Source organism: Oenanthe melanoleuca, chromosome 18 (assembly GCF_029582105.1).
Source record: "Oenanthe melanoleuca isolate GR-GAL-2019-014 chromosome 18, OMel1.0, whole genome shotgun sequence".
Lineage (NCBI taxonomy): Eukaryota > Metazoa > Chordata > Aves > Passeriformes > Muscicapidae > Oenanthe > Oenanthe melanoleuca.
The window spans coordinates 8,546,905-8,573,697 of record NC_079351.1 but is presented as its reverse complement, the minus strand read 5'-3'; the positions used below and the strand labels follow the sequence as shown (position 1 = coordinate 8,573,697).

The window sequence follows — 26,793 nt, the reverse complement described above, 5'->3', positions numbered from 1 at the left end:
CCTGGCAGGGCCGGAAGCAGCCGCCGGCCTGTCCGCCTCGGCCCGCCGGGATTCGGCCGGACTCAGCTCCGCTCAGCCCGGCGCGGGCGGGTTCGGCTCTGCTCGGCCCGGCCGGGCTCGGCTGCGGCGGGCTAGCTGGGCGGGCCCGGCTCGGTTCCGGCTCCCGCGGCGGGGCTGAGGCGGGCGGGCGCCGCCATGGTGTGAGGGGCGGGGGCGAAGGGGCCGCGCCGGAGCCATGAACCTGCTCCCGGCTAACCCGCACGGGAACGGGCTGCTCTACGCCGGCTTCAACCAGGACCATGGTGAGGCTGCGGGCCCGGGGAGCCGGGTGGTGCCGCGGGGGGCGGCGGTGCAGAGCCCGGGCTGGGCTGGGCTGGGCCTGGGGCTGCTGCGGCTCCCGACCCATCACTGCGGGTCCCGCTCGCGTCCCGAGCTGCTGCCGCTGCCTTAGGGGATGCCCGCGGTGTGGCGGCTGCAGCTGCTGGAAGGAGCCGACAGCGGGAGGATTTAGTGCTTGTCCCGTTGTTTTAGCACTGGTGCGGTCGTGTGTGCGCCCAGCGCTGCGGAGAGTTGAATGGGTGGGTGGGGAGAGAGCAGAAGGAACAGGACCGCGCTTGTTGGGGCTCGGGCTGCTCACTGTGTGCGGCTCCGTCAGGCTCCGCAAAGCCTGTGCTTCAGGGCTTTCTTTGGGAGCTGCTCGCAGCTCAGCCCTTTCTCAGTGTCAGTGCTCCACATTCCAAATCAATGCTGTAACTGCTTTTTTATTTCTTTTTACCTGGTTTGTGTTTTAAAAATTATGGTTAACACTACTAATCACTGGCAGGGAAGCACTGATACAACGGCCCCCCCCGTGCATCCTTGGCTTACCTTTCCCCTATTTTAGAGGGGAAGGCCTGCTCCAGAAAGGGGGTGCGTGTGCCTCATCCTGCTTCGGCAAGACAAAAATAGCACCAGTCTTATGAGTAAGTGTCATTTTTGTGTAAGAAGGAATAGAAGCTCATCATTTTGTAACACCCTTTTGGCTTGAGAAATAATATTCTTGCTTAAGACACTCTTGCAGCCTCTGTCGTTGTAGACTGCAGCTCACGTACTTGTTGCTGACACTGTTGAAGTCGTGTGTAAACACAAATTATTCTGTTGATTTCAGTCAAACACCTCTGATGATATCTTGGCAATAGCACATCAAGCAGGTAATGAGGTGTGGGCATCTTGGCAGCTCTCTTCCTGCTGTCCCATAGACTTGAAAAGAATAGAATAGTCTGTTTCTCAGCAACTTTGCACTTATTTTAGTCTTGCCTCTCCAACGGAGATGGAAAAAGATTTTTGAGAATGAGCTTAATTTCAGATCTGCAGGGTCTGTAATGGAGCAGGGATATTTGGTGCTTGTCCTGTAGAGCTGTGTAAGAAGGAAAGTTTCTCTTTTAGTGCAAAATGCCTTTAGATCATCATTTTAGTGTAAAACTTGTTTGTTGCAAAGGCTTCCTTAAGTTCTGTGGCAATAAATGCAAAACATCGCCCTTTTTCAAATAATGTCACATTTAAGGCACCTTAAGGAATTTGTTTTGGGAATCTGTGAGCTGGCAGTATTCATGTCCCATCTGACCTCACCTGGCCAGGCAATTGAGTGATGACAAAAAACATGGAGAAAAACAAACTGGCTTCAGTTTGGCAGCTCCTGGAGCTGTTCCTGTTAGGAATGATGACGCTGCACTGCAGGTAGCACAGAGACCTTTTATGAGTTTATGGCTCTTGTAAAGTGCTGAAGGGCAGGTGATGTTTGGTCACCTGAAGGAGAGCAGAGGAGGGAAAGCTCCCTGCTTCCTTATCCTGCCAGGAATAAAACGTGAGTCACTGGAGTGCTGAAGCTCACAAGTGTGGGTGTCTGCATGTACTGTCACAATAACCTAATTTCTTAGTAATTTAAGACTGGCCAATCCCACAAGGATGGGAGTAGAGGAGGGATCATGGAAGAAGTCTCTCTGGGGCTGAATCTCCCTGACTGGCAGGTGATAAATCAGCTATGATTGTTCTGTCTTGAGCCTCCCTCACTCTGACTTGAGTGATGCTGGTTTTATCTCAGGTGTCTTTGCTACTTTTGGGCTTTAAAAAACAAAAAAACAATGTAACACAAGGAAATGGAAATTGTCAGTTGTTTGAAGTCAGAATATTCTGGTGTTTCACCTTAATTTGGAGACTGTGAGCTCCTGATTTCAGATCCTTTCCTAATGCTTTGAGAAGGACACTAAAGTACTTTTCAGAAATGAAGAGATAAAACATCATAATACGTGGCCATACCTGTAAACTGCTGACAGATTTCTCTTTTGTCACTTTTGTAGCATAAAGCTCATTTGAAAACTGAGCTGTGGGTTTGTTTTGGTGTGGAAACATTTGACTTATGTATTTACTCTTCTTCAGTGGGCTGGGATGCTTTGGAGGACCCCACAGTGTTGTAAGGTCCTGTGCTGTTGGCTTTACACAGCATTTATGGTGCCAAGGAAAACCAGAGTACAGAAACTGTGCTGGACATTGTCACTTCCCTGGACTCCACTACTGCCACTGCTGGACCTCAGGCCCTGGTGCCTGCAGGTTTCTCTGCCCACGTGTCCCCTTCAGTCTGTGGCATCTTCCAGGCTGCTCATTAATTTAACCCTTCCTTTTTCTGCAGATTTGGAGGAACAAAACTCCCTTTGGCCTCACTGGCACTGGTAGCAAATAGCACTTTTACTGTGCAAGCACAACTGTGGGTCAGGGCAATAACTCTGTAATCATTATGTTTCTAAAAAAAAGTATCTGAGTTATCTTTTGTGAGTGGCTTTTCAGCCCATCTGTCCCTTCTTGGAAAGAGGTGCACTTCTTGTGGAAGGAAGTGAACCTAAGGAAGTGCTCCTTCCTCTTTCAGCCCCTTCCATCTCTCACATGGAAGGGCTTACAAGCTGTAGCCATCAAATTTGTGGTTCCAGTGGAACAGAAATCAGTCAGATGGGAATCACCAAGCTTCAAAGCTGCTCCTGTAACCTGGACTTGAAGCAGGGACAGGAATCTTCCTGCAGGGTTTTCTTCTCTTTTTTGACTCAGGGGTTGCCTGCCTGAGAGCTTCATATCTGTGGGTAGTGATGGACTACATGGGGAATTTCACCATTACTCACATCCCCACGTTCTGGCGTGTTCTCTTCAGTTAAAAATGTGGATATTCCCAAGGCATTAAAGCAGCCCACGTCTTACTCATGAGGTTAGTCCTGTAGTGGTGCTGCAGGAAGTGTAAAGTATGTATTTGATTGCATCAGGAATGCTCCATTTGGGTTGTTAGGAGATGCTGGGATCAGCACAACTCAAACCTTACAGCACTTTCTTACTACAGAGCAGCTTCAGCATCCCTTCCCTTTGACTTTCCTGGAAATACAATATGGGATTAGAAAACTGTTGCTGGAAAATAATTATAAGGATCAGCTGTGAGGAGCAGATCAGTTCTCATCCTGTAGAGCAGTGCTTTTTGTAGAGGGAGAGGTTTCCATTGCAGTTTGACCTGGCTGCCAGAGTGAATCAATGCTGAGAGGGGAGGAGAGGAAGTGAACAGGGTTGGTATCAAAGCCTGTTGCAGTATGGTTGTTAATCCTGCTACAGTTACTACATTCACATTAGTCACTTTGTGTGTGTGTTTATGTATGTAAACAAGAACATTGTGCACTTATTATGGCAATAATAACAACTTACTTATGACAATCTTGGACAGGGTGACATTGTACCTGGGAGTCTTTTGGGTTAAGGGTGTAGGTTTTTGTGTTTTGTTTTCTTATCCCACACACCCTGTGATTGCTGGAGTATCGAGTTTGGGAAAGGATTGTGTTTAGACAGAGGTCCTCAGCTTTTATTTGAGGGGTTAAAATCATTGCAGTACATAAGAATAGAATTAGAGTAAGTGGAACTTATGTTCCAGTACCTCAGAGATCTTTAACTGGATTTGTGATGCTGTGCACACAAATTGTGAGCCACCAACCTGCCATCAGGCTGCTGCCAGTGACAGCAGCTTCTTGGTGACTTGTCATTGCTCTGACTTCATAGTGGATTTCTTTGTACCAGTGCCTGTGTTCACCTGTCAGCAGGACAAGGAGCAGGACAAGGGACTGGCAGTTTAATGGATTCCACTAAAGAGGCACATGCATACTTCTATATGAAAAAGTAACTACTATTATTTACCAGAGAGCTTTAATCTGGCTTCTGCTTATGGCCTGGGTTAGACTTCAGCTATTGGTATATAATTATTGGCATGGTACAGCAGTCAGCTCTTGTTGGCACAATTGGAAAAGCTGTTTGATGAGCACTGTGCTCTGGAAACATCCACAGCAGAGTCATAATCATGAAGTGAATTTGGATCTATTAAGAAAGGAGGGAGCTCACATCATAACTGTTGGACTATAAACGTTAAAATGCTGGTTTCCTGCACTCTAGTGTGTGGCATAGGATCCAGGTGGGTTGGGAATTGGTTTCCTTTCCTTCTGTTGTTTTTTTACCTGCCTAAAACCAGTACCAAGATATTTACACCATGCTAGCATAGAGGACAACTTCTTTGGAAGGTTTTCACTTGCCATCACTAACAGAGCTTGTGGGTGCTCTTCAGCTTGAGTGTAACCATGCAATTGTTGAGCAATGCTTTCCTAACCCTCTGGCTCTTGCTTCCTTCTTGAGTGTATCTAGCAATTACTATATATGTGTATGTATATGTGCTTTTTACCACAGGATGCTTTGCATGTGGAATGGAAAATGGATTCCGAGTTTATAATGCAGATCCACTCAAAGAAAAAGAGAAACAAGGTAAAACACTTACTTATTACACCATGCTGCTCTGTGTTGGAAGCTCAGCCTTTTCATTTTTTCCTGACTGATTTTTGCTCAGCTTTCACTTCTGCATCCCTGGAAGGCTTTGAATAAAGCCTCAGGAAAGGCAGCTCCTGCTGGTCCCACAGGGACTCTCACTTGTACCATTGCCTGGTCAAAAGTCTCCGTGCTGTTAATTTGCACAGTTGGCTGATGAGGAATTTGTCTCAGCTCCTGGCAGAGTTGTGTTTACTGTTGGTAGTGTTTGTAGCCTGAGTAGGAGAGGTGTTTCCTGAGTTTTTTTACAAGCAGGAGGAGTCACTCCCTGCAGCCACCAGAAGTTGTTCTGTTCTTGTGTGCTGATCTGGATGGTCCAGTGTGGCAGTAGGACTCCAGGCTTTTTCCTGGAGATCTCAGTGTAACATTTCTCATACTCAAGGGTATTGTCTACAAGAGCACTGAGAGTTCAGACCTCTAATGCTTTAAATCTTACCTTCTGTGTATGCTTTAAAAATTGGGGAGGATCTTAATGTGGTAAAGCTACTCCTGTGTCTTAACAGAAGTCAGTGGATGAGCTGTGTTAACAGTGGAGCCTTTTATCAGAAGGCAAACAAAACTGAGTCAAAATATGGGAAACTGAAACTGAGCTGTCATTCTAACTCTAAATATAGGAAGTGAGCTGCTAAACAGGTTTCCCAGCACTTTCAGCCTGTGGTGAGAAAAGGGATTTAATAATAAGAAAAATGCGCTTAAACTAGCAATTCTTACAAAATCAGGCACATTTTCACTTGCTACTTCTGTAAGGATTTTAGTCACTGTTCACATGGCCAAGACTGACAAACTATTTTCTGCTCTTAATGGTAAATTCTTCAGTATTAGAAGAATACAGGACGTACGTGCCTTGGGACTGTCACTTGTGACAGTGCTCAAAGAGTCAGGATTCAGCCTGAAGTCCTGTGGAGTTCCTTGTCAACACTCTTCCTACCAGTACCTCTGGATGGAGAGGCTTCCAGGACTCCTGTGGTGAAAAGTTTCTTATGAGTCATATTGCCTTTTCCCTGTGGATTCTGAGAGCTCTCACTGAACTGGCTGCATAGGTACACAGAGATCCTGTTCATTGTTCCTGTAGGTTTAAACCTGCCCAAGACACTCCCAGCTGGAGCTGGTCCATTTGATTTTCTCTGTAACTCAGTATGAAACCAAATCTTGCTGCAACCCCAGCTTGTCTCACTTACATCCAGGAGTTCCAAGAAATACCCATCCAAGCAATGATTCAGTGCTCTAACATGGATTCAGAACACAGTACACATTCTTGAATTGTTTCACATTATCCCTTGTAAATATTGTAGACTTATTTGTCACAGTGCTAACACCTCTTCATAGCAGAATGTGCTGTCCTGCATTAAATGCTTTAATGGAGTCAAGAGGAGGATCTGGTGCAGAAAGGGGTAGTGTTCAAGTACAACTGTTCAGGAAGGAAACATGGCACTCAGAAGTGCTGTTGAAGAAACCACAAGGGCTTGTATGAAATCCAGGGCTTTACTGCTCCAGTATGAAGAACTTTCAAGGAATCCACATTCCCTGGTTTTTAAGGGCAGCCAGGGTAGGAAGATGCCCTTCTTCTCAGATGCCTGAGAAATGTGCTGGATAACACGAGCTTTTCTTATAACAGTGGTAAAAATTAGATGGCAATTTATGCTGTTCTGACACTTTAAAATATTTCTCTTGCAGAGTTTCTAGAAGGTGGTGTTGGCCATGTGGAAATGTTGTTCCGTTGCAATTATTTAGCACTAGTAGGTGGAGGAAAAAAGCCGAAGTACCCACCCAACAAAGGTGAGCCTGAGGGGTGGAGCCTGCAAACCCTGCCCTGCCCCTGTGTGCCACTGCCCAGAGAGCTCCCACAGCCAGGGCCCTGAGCTGCTGTCCTGAAGGTCAGGTGAAGGGCATGCTGCAGCAGCTTTAAGTCACCGTGCTGCAGTGAGTTGCATCACTGCTGGTGCAGTGCTAACAGGCTGGTACCTGCAGGGACTGCTCTCCAAGGCCTGCTGACCTTATCACAGTGAACTTTGCAAGCAGCAGGAAGCTCCCTGCCTGCCAAGCTTTGTAGGGAACTGTACCACTCTTTGCAACTGCTGCATTAGTTCTTTTCATAACCCTCAGAGCAAACAAAAAAACTGCTTTTCTTTAGAAAAATAAATCTTTATTGTTAATTTTTGTGGTTGGAGTTAACCAGCTCCTGCCTGCACAAGTTATAGTGGGAATTAGGGGTTTGCTATGTGGTGGCTCAATGCTTTCTGGTTAGCAGGATGCCTGTCTGAAGCTGCTTAACCACTGGATGAACCTCTTGATCAGACTGCTGGGGAACTGCTAGTTGTTATAAGGGAACTGTGGATCTTTGAATATGCCTTGGTGGTCTGATGCAATCTCTGCACTGTTCTAGTCATGATCTGGGATGACCTGAAGAAGAAGACTGTCATTGAGATAGAGTTTTCCACAGAAGTCAAAGCAGTGAAGCTACGAAGGGACAGGTAGGTTCAGCAGAGGGGACAGACACCCAGCTTGGCTTTGTTGCTCCTGCTCATTTCTAGCTGCTTGTAAAAAGAAAAAGATCCAGCTGTAACAGCAGTTGCAGGTGAAACAGGCTTTTGGGGCCAGAGTATTAGGTGTAAACAGGCCACAGTTAAAGTATACTGCTATTTGAAGCCTTGGTGAAAAGCCTAGAAGACTTCCTGGTTTCCTGATGTAGGGAAATACTCTCCTGTGGCTCCTGCTGGTTTTCTAGGTATGGAGGAATGTTAAGAATATTCCAGCAGATCCCTGGAGCAAGAGCAGCTGTGAACAGCTGGAGTCTGTGTGTGCGTGGGTGGAGGGGCTGGATGAAAGTGCTTTGCAGGCTTATCATTGCATGGCTGCTGCCAGGCTGGGAGCCTCCTGCGAGGGAGGGCAGGAAGAACGTGGCTGTTAAATCAGTTGAAGGCCTTTGCAGGTCTGAATGAATGTTTGTGTCCCAGTTTTACCCTCCCTGAGTCACAGGAACTTCTGTCTGTTTCAGAATTGTGGTAGTCTTGGACTCAATGATTAAAGTTTTCACGTTCACACACAATCCCCACCAGCTGCACGTCTTTGAAACCTGCTACAACCCTAAAGGTTAGTTGTACTTGTGGGCTGGGGAATGGAAGCAAGTTTATTGTGTTCTTGACATGCCATTTATCTTTAGCTGCCTCAGTCAGTTCTCTAGAAGTCATTAAACACTTACTGCACTGCAGTTGTGTCCTTTGGAGATGCTTTTGTGTTTATAGAATGGTTATTAGAATTTATAAATACTTGGCCCAGAAAAGTTGCTTCCTGTGCTCATGTTATAGATGTGATTTCTGTAAGAGCTGTATGCTTTCTTCTGTAAAGTGCCTGTATTTTTGCTGGAAGGTTAATTATAAACACAAACTAATAAAGTGCATCATTTCTCTTTTCTGATAGAGCTGGAGGTGTTGAGCAAACTCCTCTCTCCTGTTAAAAAGAGCCTAATGAGCAAACAGATACTGTTCTTTTTGAATAGCAAGGCCTGGCTGTGGCTGTTGTGGAACAAGGGGAGAGGCTCAGGCTCTTGCAGTGATGGCAGCAGAGGCAGAAGGAGCTGGTGAAGGGCTTGGAGGAGTATCACTGCAGGGCTGGCAGTGGCTTCAGGGAGTGTCAGGAAGGGTGGAGCAAACACTTGTTGATAGTGCTGCAGGTGAAACAAGGGGTGCAGGCAGTGCTTGATTGGTGGAGAGGATCAGCTGGGATGTCAGGAGGGTGTTCTCCACTAGATTATACAGGATGGGATCCCCAACTCTGAGAGTTTTCATGCCTGCCTGGAGCAAACATGGAATTGCTGTCATGGAATCCCAGCCTGGATGCAGCTCCAGCAGGCTGACTGACAGGCAGGGGATGCAGGAGGAGGAGGTTTGGTCTTGCACTGAGGTTTCAGGAATTCACTTGGCATCAGCAGAACACCTGGGATTCGTGTCATATACCTTAAATGGGCCACAAAATATTACAAAGAAAAAAGTGCTAGTGCTGTAAGAACCAAGTTCAGTCACAAATTAAGAATAGTTTCACTGATGGAAAAGTGAAAGAGACCTTTTAACTTCTTCTTAAAATAGCTTTGATGTAATGGACTGACTGGGCTGATCTGCAAAACCACCCAGATTCTGGATAACCATAGCTGGATTACATTGGAATAAAGTGATGAAAGCATGTTAAAATTATGCTATTCCTCTGCTTAACTGTGCTCTGCACTCATAGACAGATGATATTTTGGGACTAGCAATTAATGTAATGGCACTAGCCATTAAAATGAGATTCTGATTTACTCCATGGGTGTTTGCTTATCTTGAAATTATCAGTATTTTAGAAACTTACATTTGAAAAATTGATTAGGTTATAGAAATGATCCAATTGTTCTTTTTTGTTTTTTGTCTTTCAGGTCTCTGTGTCCTTTGTCCAAATAGTAATAATTCTCTTCTTGCATTTCCTGGAACACACACTGGGCACGTGCAGATCGTGGATCTGGCTAACACGGAGAAGCCTCCTGTGGACATCCCAGCTCACGAAGGAGTCTTGAGCTGTATCGCTTTGAACCTGCAGGGAACAAGAATTGCAACAGCATCAGAAAAAGTAAGAATGATGTTCCCTGCTTCTGATGTACTGTGTGTTCTAGTGTAGTGAGATAAAACAGCAAATCACATCCTTTGGAGGAAAGACAGAGAAATACCTACTGGGAAAATCTGACACTGAACTGTGCACTCTCAGTCTTTCTTTATCTTCCCTGCTCCCCTGGGATGCCCAAACAGATGACAGCCAAGGGCTGTGCCTGAGGTAGTGTTTGTTTTAGCTGGCTGTAGCAGTGATTCTTCAGTGACATTTGAACACAACTTGGCCCAAGAAGTTCATGTCTTTGATGTGTTCTTCAACAGATACTGTTAATTAAAAAAAGAAAAAAAAAAAAAAAGCGGTGGGGGAAGCATATTTGTATTCTTTCACCTTTACTATCTTCTGCATAAATTCAATCCAAACCCACTGGCTAAAGAAATACTTGTAGATAGTTCAGTTGTACTGGCAGGCTTCATTCTGCTCTGGCTTAGCCCCTGTTACAAAGCAGGCCAGGGTGGGCTGCCCCCTCACACAGAAAGGGAATGTGTTCCATGGGGTGAAAAGACAAAGCACTGACGAGAACTGAACTTAGGGTGCAGTGCAGATCCCCTGTGCTGGGCTGAGGCAGAGAGAGGCAAACATGACAGAGCTGCCTTTTTCCTGGGAAGCACAGAGAGAGCTGCCAGGGCATTCATCTCCCCAGGGAATGTCAGGCAGATGGGCCCGTCTCCCTGAGGCAAGCACAGCTCTTGCTGCCTTCTTCCACTCAGCTGAAAGCAGTTTCTTAAGGACAAGCCAAATTAATCCAAAGAGTCTCTGTTTCACATAGGTTTTACTGCCCAGCCTGTCACTCAAAGAGTTTAAAAAAAGAAAATGTTTCCTGAGTCTCTCTTAAGCTTAATGACTGCATGTCTTCTAAACAGAATTCTAAAAGCTGCCAACTCCACTGCTAAATAGAGCCATTATCTGCTGCGTTTGTATTAAACATTCCTTGTTTAGCACAGAGAAGAAGTTGAAGCAGCTTTTATTTTCCAGCTGAACTAGGAGTCTGAGCACAGTCTGCAAACATCTCAAGCCTGTCTCTTAGATCAAAACTAAACTGAGTTTACCAAGTCTTTCTCTGCTGGCTTGTTACTTCCTACTGTGTGACTGGAGAGCTGCCTCTGTTAACCAGGTGTGTAACAGCAGCTGCAGGTGGTGATGCACAGCCCAGTGTACACCCAGCCTTCCTCAGAGGAAAGCACCACTGATTTGTTGATCACCTTATTTGAGACACACTGGCTGGTTGTGCAGCTCTGTTGTCAGGCTGGGTTTGCTCCAGCTGAAGGAGAGTTTCCCAGTGCAGTGTTGTATCACCTGACTGGGTGGTACCTCAGATTTGGATCAATACAGATCATGAGTGTGTGGTAACTCATTCTTCGGTTATGGCAGCTGAACCAATTTTAAGACAAGATCAGCCACAGCTTGATTATACTTAGTGAGAAAGAATTGCTCAGTAGCAATGAAAAAATGCAGTAGTACTGAGGGGAGCATGGCAGAAGTGACCCTCAGATCCTGGGCACACTCTGCACCAGCCAATGTCTGCAAATCAGGGCCAGGGCTGCAGCAGTGCCTTAGAGCTGAACTAAAAGAGACTTCTGAGTCACTAAGAGACAAGACTGTACCTTAAGGCATTATAATATTGTGGTGATGGTGTGTGGGGAAACCAGTGTTCTTCCCCAAAATTAAGAGAGGTCTGCAAATCTACCACGAAGAAAACCCCAAAGAAGCAGTGTGTGCAGGAGCAAACTGGTCAGACAAAATTTTAGAATGCATTCACAGATGTAAAGACAGTCTTCTGCCTTTCCTAATACAATGCTTGATTTCTTTTCAAGGGGACCCTCATAAGAATATTTGATACTTCATCAGGGCATTTAATCCAGGAGCTACGTCGAGGATCACAAGCAGCCAACATATACTGGTAGGTTCAGCTGCTTCTGTGGCACCTGGGGGTCTGGCTGTGCTGAGCCCCTCAGCCAGCACAGGATGGCTGTGGTGCCCCTGCTGTCCCATCTCCCTCTGGGCTCGCTGCTGGGAGGGGAAGGCAGGAGCTGGGAGCTCTGTGAAGCCTGGCACAGGCTACAGACCAGGGACAGAGCTGTGCCTGTTGCCAGGCTGTGACTGCTCAGCCCAGGTGGGAGCTGGGGGATGCTGAACTTCCACTGAACCCAGGGAGTGCCCTGATACACTTGAACACTGCTCAGGGGAGCTTTATCCCCACATCCTGCTGTGCAGGGGAGCAGCCAGGGCAGGGGTGTGACTGTTCCAGGAGCAGGGAAACCCTCTGCCCATTCCCCACAGAAACTGCCATTCCTGTGATTCCAGGGTAGCAGTTGCATGTTCTGCCCACTCCTCAGAGTGGAGCTCGTGCATTTCCTTGCAGCAGTGCCAGAGGGACCCACAGCAGTGGTGTCCCTGTCAGGGCTGCTGCTGCTGCCCCTGCAGGCTTTGTTCTGAGTGCTCCCTGCTCATCACAAAGCAGCCCTGGCTGGGGCAGCCCCAGCTCCTCCTGAGCAACTGTTACCACCCTGCCTGGCACAACTGCAGCAGCAGAACTGTCTGTGCTAGGGCTGTGGAGAAATCCTGCAGCTGTCTCTGTATGTTCTCTGCAGTATTAACTTCAACCAGGATGCTTCCCTCATCTGCGTCTCCAGTGACCACGGCACAGTCCACATTTTTGCTGCAGAAGACCCAAAAAGAAATAAGCAGTCAAGGTAGGGATGGAACTGTTCTGAAGCTCTGTGGGGGGGAAGGGTCCTTGAGCTTTGAATTGCATTTAAAACACTGACTCAGTAGCTGCTGAAGGTGGAAAAATCTATCTGCTGGACTGGCATGAAGCTGCAGATTTAGGACTCTCTGGTAATTGCCAAGTTCCTGCTGTCCTTTGCAGGGCTGTAGCATTTCTGTAGAAGGTCAGTGTAGGTTTTAGTGGATTTTAGGATGAACATATATTGTGGACACTTTCCTGTACTAAAAAATCAATCCTTCTGTAAGTTTTTGCAGTCACTTAAAGGCAGCAAGGTAGTAGTAGTGTCTCCCTTCCTGAGAAGGGGAATTACTCATGTTATCTGATACTTACTTAAAGAAAATAAAAAGCCAGTAAAAAAACATGTGAATCCTGCACCTTGTTCAGTCACTCCAGCAGCTCTGAATCTGCCCTAGCCAACACCTTACCAACCTCTGAATGTCTTTGTTTTCTCTTTCAGTTTGGCCGCTGCCACCTTTCTCCCCAAATACTTCAGTTCCAAATGGAGTTTTTCCAAATTCCAGGTTCCCTCAGGCTCTCCATGCATTTGTGCCTTTGGAACAGAGCCAAATGCAGTCATAGGTGAGTCCCCAGGTTCTGGCTGGAGAACCAGGCTTTGAACTGTGCTGGCTTGGAGGGAGGGAATGCTCTGCTGAGCCAGGGCTGAGTATCTGCCATCCCAGAGCTCTGGCTGCTCCCACTGCCCACGCAGGGAGCATGGGGCTGGCACAGCACGGGGCTGACAGGGCTGCTGGCCCAGGGCTCCTCCAACACCTCTGTGAGTCTGAAGGGCAGCTTACCCTGGAACTGGAGAAAAGGAGGGCACCTCTGGCACAGCCCTACTGACTCTGCTTGTTTGTGTTGCAGCAATATGTGCAGATGGCAGCTACTACAAGTTCTTATTCAACCAAAAAGGGGAATGCTCAAGGGATGTGTACGCTCAGTTCCTAGAAATGACAGATGACAAGCTCTGACTGAGGGGAGGGGAGTGCACGGCTCAAAGCACTGCCTCGGCCCCCCTGCACCTTTGAGGGACAGATCTGAGGATCCAGTACTGATCCAGAAGTTCAGCAGAGCTCATGGAGAAGCCTGGCTCAACATGATCACAAGCAGCTCTGAAGTAGTGGACTACGTATGTTTGTTCTCATTACTGCAAGTATTCATCATTAAAATCTCTTTGGGTTACTGTCACCAACTCAAGTTTTCAAGATGTGGCTTTCAACAAACTTGTGCCTATTGGGTTTCTCTTTAGTCCAAACTGTGACATGACTGTAGCTCCAGCAAGAGTGCCTGCCACAGGGAAAGCTCTGCAGGGGCTGTCCACACCTTCGGCTGGCTTAGGAACAGGGACGTGAAAGCAGAAGATTTTTGGCATTGCTTCACTTCCACTGCATGGCTGGGAGCAGGAGAACACTGGGTCATGCTTTCTCCAGCAGGAGTCCTGCCTCCCCCTCCCCTGGCACAGCTGAGGGAACAGGAAAGGTGACAAGTATGGAGCAAGGGACACCTGTAGATCATGTCCTGCTTGTCCTCTGACCTGGTGCCTGGGGCTGGGTGGCCCTGCCAGTGCTGCTTCAGGTGAGGGATCAGCAGTACCTGTCCAAGGTGCCAGACTCTGAAGCAGCTGGAGGCACCTTTGGGCGAGGGCTGACCCAACTCCCCTGTCCTGTGTGAGCACAGCAAGCACCCAGGGCTCCTGCAGTTGTAGAGCCGATTCCTTCCATAATCCAACAGTCAGTACTGGTGTGGCAGCTGTGACACTGCTGCCAAACTACTGCCAAACTGCTGCAGCTGGGAGGCTGCAGAGGCCATTTCCATGTCCAGCACAAGAACTGAACAAAGTGGCAGGAAGTTCCATGTCTGCAATGGCTTTAAACTTGCAAACTTGTCTTTTTTTTTTTTTTTTTTCCTTTGAGCTGTCACATACTATTGCTGCTGGCCCAGGGACAGGTAGGTTAGACTGAACCCACTGACTTGTACACTCTTCCCCAAAAATTGTTACCCTATTCCCTGCTGACCTAAGGCACAAGCTCCTAACCCAGAACCTGAGATAGCCCCAAGTTCAGCATCAGTGGCACTAAACACTGGGGCAGGGAGGTCTTGCTCTTCTGAAAGCTAATTTCACAGATGCTTCAGTCCTGACACTCTGACTTCAGTTGCAAACTCTCTAACTTTGACAAGTCCCTTTTAGAGTCATGTAACCTACTAAGGACTAACTTACCATGTTGATGTCAAGGTTGCATGTTGCTTTTATGCGTATTTAACCACAGGAATTGTTTTGCACACTTATTTGTAATATGTTATTTCTTTTAAATAAAAGTGACTAACTTTGCTGTATTCACCTGTATGGTCACAGGCATGGTTTCCATTGCTTCAGGCTGGGGAATAAACATGTGAGTCAATAGTGGTGACTGGTGAAGGACAGGAGCTGAACCTGCTGCATGAAGAGGGGACAGGAGCACGTGAGCCACTGCCTGGGACAGGCACCTTGTTGTCTGTCCAACTTGCCAGAGCAAACCAGCTCTTGTTCAGCACTTACCTCACCATTGCCCCACTGCTGGGCTGAGGCTCCTCAGCTTGGAAGAGCTGGAGCAGCAGAAGGACCTGGAAGGTCATTTTGCAGAGAAGGATGCGATGGGGAAGCGCTGGAGCCGCTCCCCAAGGGTGATGTACATCCCTCCCAGCACCAGGAAACTCCTCAACTCCTCCATGCAGCTCTGCTGGGCCTCAGCTCTGCTGCACCAACCCCCTGCCCTCCTGTCTCATCCTAGAGCTAACAAGAGACTGAACACACATTTCTGGGGAAGATTTAAACTCTTCTAAACATGTAAAAGCTTCCTTGAACCTCTGCTCCAATGTGGCAGCAGGAATGGAACTAACACACCTGTGCAGGCAGCCAGTAGTGCTACACTACCCTGGAATGCCCTAATACACCTCAGATTTCTTGTGCTACCTGCAAAGGGCTGTGATTAGGTACAGCTGTTGTACAGTGAACAAATCCAACACAGGACTGAGTGTTCCCAGCTGGCTCTGGCCCCAGGCTGCTCTGCCAGTGCTTTACTGCATCACTCGCTGCAGCACTGCCTCTGTGGATGAATTTACCCAGTGTTTGCACAGCTCTACAATCATGGAACAGTGCTCAGTCAGTCACTTTTTGGGAAAAGGAATGGTGCGTTGAGGATTGTGGGCTCTGCACCTGGCACTGATGGACTGATGGTGATAGCAGAGGGCCACAGGATCACCCCCAGCCACCAGGAAAGCAGAGAGCTGGCACAGCAAGTCTAACACACAACTGTTCCTGGAACACAACCTATTGCCACCAGCAGCTGCTCTTAAATACAGGGATTAGCAGTTTCTTTTGTATTAAAAAGTAACTCAACGCTTTCTCTCCTCATTTTGCCATCTCTCTCCACAGTACTTGTGTCACAGTTCAGAATCCTGACAGGAAATAATGAGTCAGTGCACTAAATTCTACAGTAATTCCAGGTATCTGCCAGCAGAAACTGTGGAATACGAGGATTGCTTTCAGAACCTTTAGGCAGTCACAATAAAGGAGAAACTACAAGATTAATCATGACCAGTTCTTACAGACACAGGGCAGAAGGGCTGTGTTGGACACAGCAGCCACAGAAATGCCACTGGGCTGGGGCTGGGTCACACTGCTCTGCCTGCCTCTGGGGCAGAGTCACAATCACAGCACTCACTTCCTCCATGTTAAGCTATTTTCTTCTTCTTCCCCAAGGATTCTGTTTGTTCAGACCATTCAGACCAGGCTTTCTGTTCAAGGAACAGGTTTTGCCCATTCAGCTCCAAACACCACAGCCCTTCCCAGCAGTTCCACAGCATCCAAGGCTTGTGGAGTTGGGTTTCTCCCCAACTCTTGAAACCATTGCCGTAAAAACCAGACCCAGCTTCCAGGAAAGCTTTTCCTGGTCCTTGAAAGCATTTCCCCAACTGCTGAGAAACAGAGACTTTAACCAATGCAGGAAGAGGGGTCAAGACACCAAACCCCCATTCACGACAGCGATTCCAGAAAGTGACATCTCCTAAATCTTACTTACAGCAATAATGATCCATAATGATCCATAAGGAGCCATAATGATCCATCTAGGGCAGACACGTTCCTGGGCCCTCTTGTGCCCCCAACAGTGCAAAGCCCTGGCAGGGTCCAGCCCCAGGCTCCTGGGACACAGCCTGGCTGTGGGGGCACCTTGGCTTCCTGGGGCTGACACAGAAGCTGCATTGACCCCAAATATACATCAAGATTCCAAACACACTTGTTGAGTAATTTCAACTTAGTTAATTTGCTGAATAAAATTTAATTTTATTTAAAAAAATCTTATACACTATTATTCACCTAGCCCTAGTTGTGAACAGATTCTCACTTCTGAAAATAAACCACATTCTAGTCAATTCATTCAACACCAAATTAAATTACTAGTACTGGATTTTTTTTTCTTAAAAAAAGTATGTTAAAACTTTACTTTTTTTTATTTTTAAAACCTCTAAAGAAAACGTTGCAATTGTACAGAAATGCTTCTTTTCAGGTTATGCTTTTTTTTCTTTTTTAAATGCCTGTTATAAATCCAGCTTGTGTAGAGTTTTTTTTCATAGTTTTTTAATGTATTATCTGCAGAGACATTGTAACAGTTCCATTGTGTGGATGAACACAAAACTTGTACAGATTTCTCATATTTGGTCTTTAGGTAAATAGTTTCCAAAAGCTGCCTAAAATAACCACTCCAAACTGTTCAGTCCATCGTGAAAATACAGTTTTTCCTTTCGGAGCAGGAAAGGAAATATAAATAATGCATCTTTATTACAGAACAGGACAAAAACCAGATTCCGATGGAGCCAACTCCGGCTCCCACTCACCTGGCTGCAGGAGAACTAAGACGTTGTGTGAGTTGAAGACTGAACAGCAGCCTTGTTTCAATTGAATTTTGAAATGTAAAGTGGAATCTATTACCACATTAAAGTGAGAAATTACCGATACATTTTAAAATGTTCAACTGCAGAACACACACTTAAAAAAAAAAAAAAAATTATTACCATAATCTGGTAGCCACTGTTAGAAAACCACAACAGCTACTGGTCGTGGAGACCCCGAGGTCAGTGTCTGACATCAAAGTGTTACAGAGAAACGGGGCAGATTAATTTCTACTGAAGGGTGCTTAAGCTTAAAAATATCGAATATACCTCTGACAAGATAATTTTACTCTTTTTAAAAGGACTCGTGATAGAGAATTTTATCTTTCTAAATGAAGAACAGTCTGTTATCTTAAACATACACAATATTAAGCGAGACTCTTGTTTTACTTTAGACTGGAAAAATATGCCAGGGACAGTCAAAGTCAACACAAAGTAACAAACAGCAAAAGGTAGCAGAGAGAGAAACAGGTAAGTGCAGCTCTGGTCAAATCCATAGCAGTTCTTTACGTCAGTTAACGGCTCATTTACATCAGAGTTTCTAATCAGTTACATGCAAGCCCAAAGAAGCGTTTGATCACTACACATGGTAATAAAATTTGATTAAATTTATCAGGCAACTGCTAAAATATGAAAATTTGCAGATGTAATAAAGTAGCTTTATCTGAACTTGAACAGGACAGACAAAAGTAAATCATTCCGTTGGTTAAAAAAACCCTACATTCAGTTTTTTACCAAACAAAATTTCACATGAAAAGTAGTTGTGTGATTCCAAAGTTTCCGGAGTAGAAATGGAGTGATTTGAAATGTCAAAGACCCCATTGTTTTGCAAAGAAATGAAAATACACCTCAAAAATTTCTAATTCCACGTGTGAACAACAAAATACTGCATATCTATCAACAACTGCATGGGTGGGTGGTTCGGAAAGGCTTAGCTGCCACGGTGTCGGAATGGCTCCTGCCTCTGTTCCCTTTAGGAATACACAATCGCTTGAAACCAGTCACACTAAGCGCTATCATGCTGCCGTTACACTGAGATCCTCAGTCCTGGGAATCATCTGACAGATCCTGTTAAAGCTGCAGCCCTCCCAGCACACACAGTCCGTGGGGCAGGAGGGGCGGGGGCACAGCCTCTACAACAACATGGTTCTGCAGTTTGACTTTAAATTACCAAGTTTTAAGGCCACCTGTGTTGGGTTTTGTTTCAGTGCTGAAAGTTGAAGTCTGATTCACAGGGCCCCTTTCCCCACTGCGTGAGAACATGTTCCAACATTTTAGGTGTTAGATTTAAGTGTCTCCTTTTGGCACCACGGAGTTTTTGTTGGTTTTTTTGTGTTTGTTTTTTTTTTTTTTTTTTTTAAAAAAAAAAAAAGAAAACTCCCCTAAGTTTCTAGTTCTGGCTGCCTTTGTCACTCACTGCCACGGGTGGGGTGTCCACGTTCACAGCTATGACTATGCTCTCTCCATCCTCTGTTTTGATACGTTTGAGTTCCTGCTGTTCCGACTGGTCTCCGTTCTGGCGCTTGGTGGGAAGCGACGCCGATGCGGACGCGTGGGTTGCTAACATATGCAAAGGACTTGCAGCAGCTGCAAAACACAGAATACAAACTTCAGCACCCTGATCCCTGGCAAATCAATACAGGGAGCAAACCTGCTCCATCACTGAGTGATCAATTCCTTTATTGGACTGTGGGGTACTGGCAGGCCCAGGTGAGATTCTGTGTGATTGTTTAAACCTGATGTGCAGATTAAGGACATTTTCTCAAATCACTCAACGTTCACACAGATGTGCACCCAGATGGGAGAAGAGGGAATCAGCTCTATTTAGCCACTGAGAAGCCAAAGACAGGGAAGGATTCAATGACTGAAGATTTAGCAAATCCACACCATAACGTGTGACAGAACAGAAGTGGATTCACAATCCCCTTTGGGAGGTTCTGGCCAGGTCTCTGATCCCTGCAGATGTGATGTGGCCTGGAAGGAGAGCAGGACCATGCCAGACCCAGCTGGGGCTGTTGGTTACTGCAGGGAACTTCTGGGAGTCAAAGAGGCAGGAGAGGCACGTGACAGGGGCAGCAATTCCCCTGCAGTGGGTAAGGAGGGATTTCCCCAAGATAAGCAGAAGGCAGGGCTGGAACAAGTCCCAGTGGTCAGCAATGACCCAGGTGACAAAATGCAAGTGCACAAGTGAATCACAGCAGAAGTGCAGTTCAAACATCCCACACAAGATTTTAATCTTCTTCCACGGATGAGGCAGCACAAGTCACCACTCATGGGTGAGCACAAACCCTGAGAGCCCTGAGGTTCCTCCCTCTGCCCATGAGCAGCCCCTTCCTCAACACTGATTAAATTCACTATTCAAATGTCTTTGCAAAGAATGCAAAATGCTAATTACAGATTTCCTTGTTCATTGCATTTCAATGAAACTTTATCTAGACATTATCATGCCACCTGCTTTTTTCCTGCTCCCTTCCCTCAGCACCACTTCACTGACATTACCATGGCATTCCCTGCTAGTGCAGATGAAACATCAAGTCCATGAGAAATTATTACTTGCTAAACTTGTAGTTTGCTATTAGTAAGCTGTCCTAGAGAGTATCACCTCTGCATTAACCAAGCTGTAAATGAATTTGTTCTGGAATCTCAGCAGTCATTCAGCTGCCATTAGAAAAGATACTCCTTGTACCATTTCTGAATAGGAGCCATGGAGATGGAACTTCTGAATAAAATCTGCCTTCCTGCAAATTTTGTGTTGCTTAAATAAAAACCAAGAAGCTTACCCCTCACCTTCAAGCACACATTAAGACAATCACTGCACTATTCTGTTACATTCTTCCACTGGAAGGTGTCCCTGCCATGCAGGGGGATGGAATGGGATGAGCTTTCCTGTCCCTCCTGACCCAAACCTTTCTGTGATTTTTCACTCCAGGACTGGTGGGTCCCAGAAACCCTCTGCCTGGTATGTGGGAGTAGGAAACACACAAAAGAAGGATGATGTTTGAAATCTACACTGAAAGCTGAGATAAAGAATACCAAGTTGGGAAATTTTATTGTACAATAAGAAATGTGAGTTTCTTAGGGACCCAGAGCTCTCAGCTGGCTCACAGGGACCAAGCAATGCTGCCAAGCTGTTCTGCTGAGAGCAGGATCTGAAAGCACCTGCTGTACTACACACAGAAAATGGAACAGGAACAGGATTTGCTCTGCATTTCTTTCTTCTCAGATGGCTCAAACCTTCTTTCAGCAAAAGCAAACACACAAATGTGTGTTACAAACACACAGCCACGTGTGTTACACAGACACTCAGGCAAACAGAAACAAATCCATGTTTCCCAGCTCCCCTTCAGATGCTTTGCCTGAGAATTACCTGGTTTCTTGCTGGTTCAGGAGTTACTGTACCCAGAGACCAGGACCTGCAGCACACCTCACTGCACACCCACCACACAGAGACAACAGTGGGAAGCATCACAGCTGTGCTGCTGTGCAGCCACATTCCCTGCACTCCCTGCAGCCCCTGGCTGCCGTGCCAGGGAACGTGTTGAAATCAGCTGAGTTTTCAGAATCCAGGAAAAAGAGAGTAAGAATTATTCCTTCCTTTTAAAAATAGCTTTTCAGTGTATTTCACATGGCTCTCAGCTCTATTCACACATCCCTTCTGACACAGAAAGTGCACCTCAAATCTGACTCTGATGTTTTTGCTACTCTTAAGCTGGAAGTGAAGTGGCAGCAGCCAGAACACTGACCTATAAATGTCAGTGATGGCAAAGGAGTAAAAAGGAAATGAAGCAGATAATTCCCTCCATTAGGAAGACTTCCAAGCAGAAATGCAGGTAATAAATTGATATAAGACAGCCCTAAAAGTATTTCTGTAAACATATGACAAAAATCCACTTGAGTATCAGATAATGCATAAAGCAAAACTGTTAGAACAAGCTGTGGGGACCTGCCAGCAGAGCAAACCTGCCCGTGCTGGGAGCAAGGGGGAACGTGAGCAGTGATGACAAAGCATTGCTGCCCCTCAGCCTGCCAGGGCCCAGAGGGGATGATGGACTCAGACAGGAACCACCTCAAAACCTTACAGAACTTTGGTCTTTTCACTACAGGTTCAATAAAATCATAATAAAAAGTAACAGCTCAAAGAGCCAACCCACAAGCAAGTTCTGGTTTTCCTGTTGGTGGCTTCCAACAAACCACCTGGGAGCAGGCACCCTTTTAAGAGCTCTGATTTACAGGAATTTATTTTAAAACTTGTTTCTATCCCAGTTTAATGAGGAGAGAGGACAGGTTGTCACCACTAAGTACATCCCCATAACAACCACAGAGAGAATAAAGGGGAGGGGAGGGGAGGGGAGGGGAGGGGAGGGGAGGGGAGGGGAGGGGAGGGGAGGAGAGGAGAGGAGAGGAGAGGAGAGGAGAGGAGAGGAGAGGAGAGGAGAGGAGAGGAGAGGAGAGGAGAGGAGAGGAGAGGAGAGGAGAGGAGAGGAGAGGAGAGGAGAGGAGAGGAGAGGAGAGGAGAGGAGAGGAGAGGAGAGGAGAGGAGAGGAGAGGAGAGGAGAGGAGAGGAGAGGAGAGGAGAGGAGAGGAGAGGAGAGGAGAGGAGAGGAGAGGAGAGGAGAGGAGAGGAGAGGGGAGCAGAGGAGGAGGAGCAGGGGAGGGGAGCAGAGGAGGGGAGCAGAGGAGGAGGAGCAGAGGAGGGGAGCAGAGAAGGGGAGCAGAGGAGGAGGAGCAGAGGAGGGGAGCAGAGGAGGAGGAGCAGAGGAGGAGGAGCAGAGGAGGAGGAGCAGAGCTGTACCTGCAGTGCCCTGCCCCACGGCGGCGCTCAGGGGCACGATGTGTGTTCCGTTCTGGGTGACAGCTTTGATGGGCAGCTGGTGCTGCCCCAGCGGCGCCTGTTGCACGATCGTTACTGTCTGTAGGGGGGCGGGCTGCGATGTCTGGATGATGCGACCAGCAGCTCCTATTGCAGCATGGCTAATAGCAGGGAGAGGCTCCACTTTCACTGGAAAACAAGAGAGAAAATCTGGTTAAAATTAACAAAATGCTGGGGAATCACTTGGTTTCACTCAAGCAGCCCTCAGTGGAAGTGTGTTGTTTTATTACTCGCTCCAACATATCTGAGGAGTTACAATTCAGAATCTTCAGCTTTAGCCAAATGCATTGCCCTGTAAGTACTGATGCCCCATCCCTGCCCCTCCCTGAATGAGGCCTGGAGCAAGCTGGGATAGTGGAAGGCATCTCTGCCAGTGGCAAGGGGTGGAATGAGATGGGCTTTAGGGTCTTTCCAAACCAAACTGTTCTATGGCTCTACATTTCAATTATTGATCCCTCTGTATAAAGAGGTGCCAAAACAAGCCCACAGGTTCTCACCTTTGACTTCCTTGTGGTCTCCATTCTCTTGAGGTTCTACCTTGGGCTGGGTGACCATAGCAGCTTGTGTGACGACCGCCTGTCCTGCGACAGTGTAAGTGTTTGCTGGTGCTAACCCAGTCACGTTGGTGACTGACACAGCTGGGATCTGGTGCACAACATGAACTGTCTGAACTACAGGCTGCTGGGAGGTCGAGGTGGTCACGGGAGTTGCAACAGTGTAGGTGACGGGTTTGATAGCTTGTGGTAGCTGCCGTTGTACAGTAATTAAAACTGGCTGGCTAGAGAGAGGTGATCCTACCAAAAAAGAGATCAAAATTAGACTGACAATTTTCATTATTTCTTTTAAACTTCACATCAAAACCTCAGAAAATTAACAAGCTTCTTCACTAATGGCTGAATGAGCCAGAAGGTAACACTGGACAATTCCCAGCTCCAGGCTCAAGGTAAGGGCTGTACTGGCTCAGCAAGAACCACACACCATTTGGGCACCCCAGACAAAGCTGTGGTTAGCACTTATTTAAGTAAAGCCCTTTCCACAGAGTGTGCTGCAGGTGTGTGCACCATGCCTGCACTGGGAATGCTCTGTGTGCTGCACTGGGAATCCTGAGGAATGCTCAGGACCATGTCTGCCCTCTGCAGTGCCACATCACCACCTAGAAATTGGATGGCAAACATATATCAAAGAAGGTAATTTAACAAACACATCTTTATCCCATCATGCCTTATCTTCTTTTTGTTTTAAATACGATATTTCTTATCTCCCTTTATCCTTTCAATGATTTTATCCCCCCCAATCTGGAAGGATGACATGACCACAGAGGTGTGAAAGGCATTTCCTTATTTCTCTAACACACACACAACCTTACATTTTGGGGTTTTTTTCAAGAGAACTGTTACAAGTCAGCCCAGTCCTACACAGGACAGAGGCACAGCCTCTCGTCTGTAACATGACCCAAGGTTCTGGAGCAGCCCCAGCTGACAACAGCCCCATGTGTTCAAACAGAGCCTCCCTGGCTGTTCCTGAGCTTCTCACACATCTGCTCTGAAGTGAACAGGTGAAATATCCACTCCTTTTGGTGTACATATTAAGCCTTGGCAGTGTTTGGGTGTCAGCCCCAGTGCTGAGCTCGGGCTCCTCACCTGGGGCGCTCTGTGCAAATCGCGCCTCCTGGATGACGGCGAGTTTTGGCTGGATGGCGCTGGGCTCCGGCTCCATGGGCACGGGAGATCCTTCCCTGGACAGGCTCTCGGGGGTCTGCACGCCACTGGAGTGTGCAGACAACACTCCAGAGTGGTTAGGAGAGGCTGGGGCACTTCTGTAGTTAGAAATGAAAGCAGCAGCTGATGTGTTTTAACTTCTGAACTGAAAGCCCACGACCTTCCTCTACCGAGACCGTAACACTGCCCGCAGCAGGGGAGGGCACAGCTACAACCCAGAGCTCAGGATCTTTTACAAAGCTTCTGTTAAACAGGGACAGAATTTAAAAGCAAACTCCAGGTACAGTTAACAGAGAAGAAGTGGCTGGATGCCTTCTTAGGGAGACTCTAAATCTGCAAAACATGAACATTTCTTCTGGTGGAGAAGAACAATGAGCAAATCTGAGGCTACAGGGCAAGTAGAAAAAGATCTGCACCAGCAGAAAGGCCATAACTTTAGAGAGGGAATAATTTAAACCCAGGTATTTCCCCATCACAAATTCTGCTCGAACATTATCAAACTGAATACACAAATGTCATCTCTAAGGTCAATAAAATGGTAGCTGATATCTGAGAATTTTCTTTGTAAACAGTTTTAAAATCCAGTAGATGGCAGTTAGAAATTAAAATTATAGTTCTGCAAAACCCATCAAAGGTACAGCAAGGCTTGCATCCATTAACAATCTGATAGCTAGTTATGCAAACCGAGTTCTTTAACACTAAAAACAAACAATTAACACAAGCCTGGTGTAAGGGGCAGCCTCCTAATGAAACACACAGAATTCAAACACTGAGTCTGGATGAAATTAAATTACTAAACTTGTGACTGTATCCGAAGCTATCAAGTCTGTAGCAGCCTGAAGATTAAACAACAGCCATAGTCTTTTTGTTCATCTGGTTTTCCTTACCTAGAAGAGAGTGGTCCCAGAGGGGTTCTAAAGCAAGGTACTCCCCTAGGCCGCCTTTTCCTAAAAGCCTGCTCTATTAATTTGCTTTCAGAGGCAGGGTCTATCCTCCAGAATGAGCCTTTGCCTGGTTCTTCCTGGGAACGTGGTACTTTGATGAAATAACGATTCAGAGAGAGATTGTGACGTATTGAATTCTATGGAACATAAAAAAATATGTAGAATTCATATAACTTTTCCAAGTCAGAATGTGGCCTACTGCAGCAGTTTGTACTATAGGAGACCCAGGGTGCAGCTCTTTAACTCCTTAATTTAACAGAACTCAGAGCACTACCAAGCAGTGCTGTAAACCTGAAAGGACTCTTGCATTTGTCAAATCTTTCCCAAATATTAAAAACCCAGTATTGCTAATTGGAAATAACAGGAATCCCATTTATTTAATTCTCTCATGAGAAACACGGTGATTGAAACCAATGCAAACTATGAATACTTGTGCAGAATGCAGTGTTAAAAACAAAAATAAAAATGGTCAGTGCTTGTACACCACCCTTCCCCAGGTGTCCCAGCTCCTTCCAGGAGGGCCAGCAGAACACTGCATATACTGATTCTGATCCTATGTGGTAATTCTGTTACTGTTCCACAGTTCAGAAAGAAAAGGCTAAATCACACAAGTTCCAAGGGCAGGTGGATTGTTGTGAATTCACCCACAGTCCAGCTTGTCTCAATAACAGAGCCCAAAATTTACTGTGTCAATTGAAACACCAAGTGGCAGCAGGTCCTGAACCAGCTCCTCCAGATCTTTAACCACGGTCCCTCTGCACGTTCCCACATCCTCAGTTTACTGCAACATCCCCCCACTCCTCCATCAGAGCAATGCACACAACTGCTGACACTCTCCAGTGGCTCTATCTGTGCTTGGCTTTGCACACAGAACTCCTTTTGATTTAATTTTTTCATTTTTTAACATAGATAAACCCCAAAATCTCTCTCAATATTATCACTGAACAAGAAGAGACTGATGCTAACGATTCATCCTGAAACACTTGGGGGGGAACAGAGGTAAGTGGGAAAAAAGCTTTATGTTACCAAAAGCTCTCAAAAATTTGCAAAGCAAATGTAAACTTGCTCAAATATCTGAGTTCATGACCCTGATGGCAAGTTTGGAAAACTTAAAGCAGTGATAACCACATATGATTTCTTGAATGCAAACTGATGAAACCAGAGATGGCTTTTTCCCTGCCAAAAATGGAAACGTTACTAGAAAGATGCCAAGAACATATTTATAAATTGTATTTATTTCTCCATATGCTAGAATAAAGGAGTAGATCCAAAAGTACCTGCTAAAATAAGTTCACAGAGAGGAGACTTCAAATGCTCATCAAAATGAGACCATTGTATGCTAAAGGATATAAATACCTCTGTTTCTTAAAGTATGGGACTGAGACACTCTACCTGTGTTTGTACTCTATGTTTTGAATAATATGTGCATAAATAGCCTCAAATATGATTTGAAGCATCTATCCTAAGTCACCCAAGCTGCAATCCAACTCCTAATGTGTAGAAGCTGGCAGAGCTGTGACTGAACAGCATCTGATTTTCAGTTTTTCCAATAGTTTCTATGAATAGCTGCTGATTAATGACTCCAGAACACACTGTCTGCTGTGCCTATCACCTTGGCTTTAGGAAGCATTACACCCCCAAATCCACACCCTGTTCTATGGCAGAGCTCTTTACCTCAGCACAACTCTGTGTGTGTATGTGTGTGTGTTGGGCTCATGATGCTCACAAAGCAACATCATCTACACAGATACTCAAGGTACTGCAAAATAGGAAGCAAAACACACATCAACATTTTATAAACAGAGTCTTGTTGCTAAAACAACATGACTGCAGCCAGGATACTGCACTGTAATGTGGGAAAGGGAAACAAAAGAGACTTCCCACAACAGCCCAGTCCTTGACTAACCAAACCCTTAGCAAACAGCCAGGAGCAGCAACGTTCCCCACTAACCTTGGGGGAGTGATCCAGCTTTCATTTAGGCTATATGACAAATAAGTATGTGATTAACAGTTAAAAATCTCTTCCTCTACAGGGAAGGCCTGTATCTTTCAGTCTTGCATTGTGCAGCCAAACTTAGCACTTCCTCACTTTCCCCCTCACCCAGT

At 46.2% G+C, this 26,793-nt stretch overlaps 2 protein-coding genes across 3 annotated transcripts in view; one reads left to right on the top strand and one right to left on the bottom strand.

Moving 5' to 3' along the window:
• Window positions 1-140: 140 nt before the first annotated feature.
• On the top strand, window positions 141-15,606 carry WDR45B (WD repeat domain 45B). 2 transcript variants are annotated; one of them, XR_008841801.1, is made up of 11 exons: window positions 141-302; window positions 4,735-4,809; window positions 6,544-6,645; window positions 7,253-7,340; window positions 7,865-7,959; window positions 9,275-9,465; window positions 11,316-11,401; window positions 12,093-12,194; window positions 12,687-12,808; window positions 13,094-14,176; window positions 14,583-15,606. XR_008841801.1 is itself a non-coding variant. In XM_056506011.1 (10 exons), the coding sequence occupies exons 1-10, from the start codon at window positions 236-238 to the stop codon at window positions 13,198-13,200; spliced, it is 1,035 nt and encodes a 344-aa protein (XP_056361986.1). In that variant the 5' UTR covers window positions 141-235; the 3' UTR covers window positions 13,201-15,606. The 2 variants fall into 2 exon arrangements, 1 of the variants encoding a protein (XP_056361986.1); XM_056506011.1 differs by having other exon boundaries at window positions 13,094-15,606.
• A 919-nt stretch (window positions 15,607-16,525) lies between these two features.
• Window positions 16,526-26,793, bottom strand: part of FOXK2 (forkhead box K2) — a 45,960-nt gene continuing 35,692 nt past the window's right edge. The window contains exons 5-9 of the mRNA XM_056506010.1: window positions 24,631-24,824; window positions 23,666-23,841; window positions 22,523-22,819; window positions 21,948-22,154; window positions 16,526-18,742 (exon numbers count right to left, since the gene is read on the bottom strand). Of these exons, the coding sequence (XP_056361985.1) occupies window positions 18,546-18,742; window positions 21,948-22,154; window positions 22,523-22,819; window positions 23,666-23,841; window positions 24,631-24,824 (1,071 nt within the window). The 3' untranslated portion in view covers window positions 16,526-18,545. The remainder of the gene's footprint in view (window positions 18,743-21,947; window positions 22,155-22,522; window positions 22,820-23,665; window positions 23,842-24,630; window positions 24,825-26,793) is intronic.

Excerpts from the sequence above, each read along its gene's own strand:
- WDR45B (XM_056506011.1), top strand. The coding sequence starts at position 236 with ATGAACCTGCTCCCGGCTAACCCGCACGGGAACGGGCTGCTCTACGCC. Across the intron at positions 7,341-7,864 it reads GTGAAGCTACGAAGGGACAG|AATTGTGGTAGTCTTGGACT; the intron begins GTAGGTTCAGCA and ends TGTCTGTTTCAG. Across the intron at positions 7,960-9,274 it reads AACCTGCTACAACCCTAAAG|GTCTCTGTGTCCTTTGTCCA; the intron begins GTTAGTTGTACT and ends TTTGTCTTTCAG.